This window comes from Poecilia formosa, unplaced genomic scaffold (assembly GCF_000485575.1).
Source record: "Poecilia formosa unplaced genomic scaffold, Poecilia_formosa-5.1.2 Scaffold224, whole genome shotgun sequence".
In the NCBI taxonomy this organism is placed as follows: domain Eukaryota; kingdom Metazoa; phylum Chordata; class Actinopteri; order Cyprinodontiformes; family Poeciliidae; genus Poecilia; species Poecilia formosa.
In genome coordinates this window covers 423357-426247 of record NW_006800163.1, presented here as the reverse complement: position 1 = coordinate 426247, position 2891 = coordinate 423357, and the positions used below count along the sequence as shown (strand labels likewise).

General features: G+C 40.6%; 1 protein-coding gene across 3 annotated transcripts in view; it reads left to right on the top strand.

Annotated features, from left to right (window-relative positions):
• lsp1a (lymphocyte specific protein 1 a) overlaps positions 1 to 2891 on the top strand; it is a 34781-nt gene that overhangs the window by 14452 nt on the left and 17438 nt on the right. For all 3 annotated transcript variants that reach the window (XM_016679860.1, XM_007568496.2, XM_016679859.1), the window contains exons 3-6: positions 165 to 537; positions 1412 to 1551; positions 1911 to 2151; positions 2724 to 2852. In XM_016679860.1, the coding sequence (XP_016535346.1) occupies positions 165 to 537; positions 1412 to 1551; positions 1911 to 2151; positions 2724 to 2852 (883 nt within the window). The remainder of the gene's footprint in view (positions 1 to 164; positions 538 to 1411; positions 1552 to 1910; positions 2152 to 2723; positions 2853 to 2891) is intronic.

Here is a 2891-nt window from a genome sequence, read left to right as displayed (position 1 = left end):
CATTCTTACAACAACTCTAGTTAATATAGTTACTTGATTGTGCTATAAAATGACACTATATGTCTTAAAAACACATAACACTGCCCCTTTAAGAGGTACATGGTGATAAGTGTGCCACCCAAATAGTTGAACCATATTTATATGACTGCCTCTTGTTACTTCAGGTATGATCGTGAACTGAAACCCAGCAGTTCCCCTTCTCTTGAGGAGGATGAGGGTTTTAGTGACTGGACTCAGCGCAGAGAAAAACAAAGACGACAGCGACTGCAGGAGCTCAGTCAGGATGGAGAAGAAGAGGAAGAAGAAGAAAATGTCTTTATGAAGAACAATGTAGCCAAAAAGGCTGCTCACGCTGCTTTGACGCTGTTCAGTCCAGTTCAAAGACAAGATCAGGAAGATGCTGACAACATCAGGATGGAGGCAGAGTGGAGGAACGATTACGAGGAAGAGGTCAGGAGAGCGAAGGAGAGGGAGGGAATGAAGAAGAACAAACTGCTGCTTTCCACAAAACAAGAGACTCAAAGGCCAAATATAGAGGTAAGAGTTTTGTATTAAACATTAAAGTGTTTGGTTCATTAGTCACAAGGATTTCTGAAGTTGCTAAGACATTTTTTTCTGTTTCTATTTTTTTGTGTGATAATGTCAGTAATCCTGCCAGCATGCCTAGGTGGGCCCCATATGGGGTAAAGGAGGGCAGACATATGGGTCCCATATGGGTTTGCCCGCGGGTTCCACGGTGGCCCCACATGGGTTTGCCCATGTAGGGCCACAGCCTATGTGGGCCCTACATGGGCAAATCCATGTGGGCCCACCACCATGTAGTTTCATCGTTTACTTTTAAGCAATAAAAAAAATAAAACCATGAAAAAAACACCATCCCGATTGTAACCGCAGCTCTTGGGGTTCCAGGGAGCGGGGTGGTACTGGGCTGGAAGTGCTAATGCAAAACCCATCAGCCGGGCCAAACCGGGTCCAGCTGTGCAGTGCAAAAGGGGCTTTAGTGTCTTCAGCCTGAACAGAAACACAGCTCAACATAGAAACTCTGAAGTCATAGTTAGATAAAAAACAAGACGACCAGCAAAAAGCTCCTTCAATTTCTCTGACAAACAAGATCAAGCTCAAATGTTTTACACATGTGGGCAAATTGTTGGCATGCCTCTATGAAAGAATGGAAAGCCTTCAATGGTCACTGAAATAACTTGAAATAGACAAAAGTAACAATAAATACAATTTGACTAAAATTAACCAATGAAAATCAGACATTGCTGCTAAAAAGAACATTTTGAATTTTAAACGCCAAAAAACAAACAAACTTGAAAACATATTTGATCAAGATTTTTAATGTCTGGTACACACAAAAAAGACTGATATGTTCAAATAGTGTTTTTTTTTTCTAACATTTTACCAACAGGAAGCGAAAAAGAAAGAACTTAAAGTATCCTACATGTCCAAGGTTTTCCTGTGTCAGAAGCCAAAACATAACAGCCAAAAGAGTGGCACAGCTGGCCAGGAAGTGACATCAGTCATGAACCAGAGGAGCAGATCCAGCAGGTGTGTGGTGTGTGTGAGAGAAAATAGTCCAAACATAACACTTTTAATTTATTCGCCATGAAAAAAATAGATTTTTTGGTAACATTTTATTTGAAGGGCTGTTCATAAGTCTGATATGACTCTATTATAAACATGACATAACATCTGTTATGAACAAGAAGACTTTATGAATATCACTGTTGTCATGGAAATGTCATTCTGTGAATAAAGTTTGAACTTTTAATAGACTTTTAATACAACTTTTAGAGCAACTTTGCTTTAAAAGTGTCATTATTTACTGATTGACACTTCCATGACAACAGTCATAAAGTCCTATATGTGCTCAAGAGCCTAAACCAAGATATTTGTATTGTATGCAGACAATCTGTGGAGTCAGAGGAGGCGAAGCCCTTTCTAGAGGCTGAGCAGAGACTGGAGAGGATCCGCCAGAGCCTGCAGGAGAAGGAGAGTCAGGAGCTGGAGCAAATCAGACACAGGCAGTTTGAGGCCGAGCAGGAGCTGCAAGAGCTGAAGAGGAGACGGGAGGAGAGACGGCGAGCTCGTGAGGAAGAGGAACGCCAGAGGGAGGAGGAGGAGAAACAGCACATGGCTGCTGAGGAGGTGAAAGCAGAAATAGTGAAATAAAAACTACAATCCTTTGGCTTTATGTAGATATTTACAGAAGTGGAGGAAATGCATCATCTCTCTGACTATATCAAGTAAAGTCGGAGTTCTTTTGGTAGAGATCAACCAAAAAATGTCACACATTTCAGCAACAAGGCAGTTCAAAGATAGTCAATCTTTCAGTAAATCAGCACAATCAAATTGTGAAACTTTCGGGGTGAATTGAGTTTAGGTTGTGTTTCTGTAAGAAGGAGCAGCTGTTAAAGTAAAACAGTTTTTAAAGTAAAACCAAAAAAGGAAGTTTTCTTTTCAAACTTCCTTTGAAAAGAAAAATAAAGTTTTAGTTTGTTAAAGTTAAGTTTAAAGAAACTGAAAGGTTCTGAGTAGACATTGATTTGTAAACACAACTCCCTCATCACTGTTTGTGATAAACTGCTTTTATATCAGTCAGAATACTTTGGAAATGACGACTTCACTGAGGAACTTTCAGGGAGGAAAATGCTGGCTGTGTTTCTTATGAGACGGTGCTGCAAACATGATGTGATCGAGTGTTTTGGAATTCCATTCAGGAGGAAAGAAGAAAGATGAGGGAAGACATGGAGAGGAGGAGGATGGAAGCAGCAGAAAGGATGAAGAGCCTCAGTACGTCCAGTGCAGAAGGAGAGGAGGCGTTCAGTCCCAAAGTTTCAACACACAAGGTGATAAAAACTGAACAGCATGACTGTGTTTTCATCTAC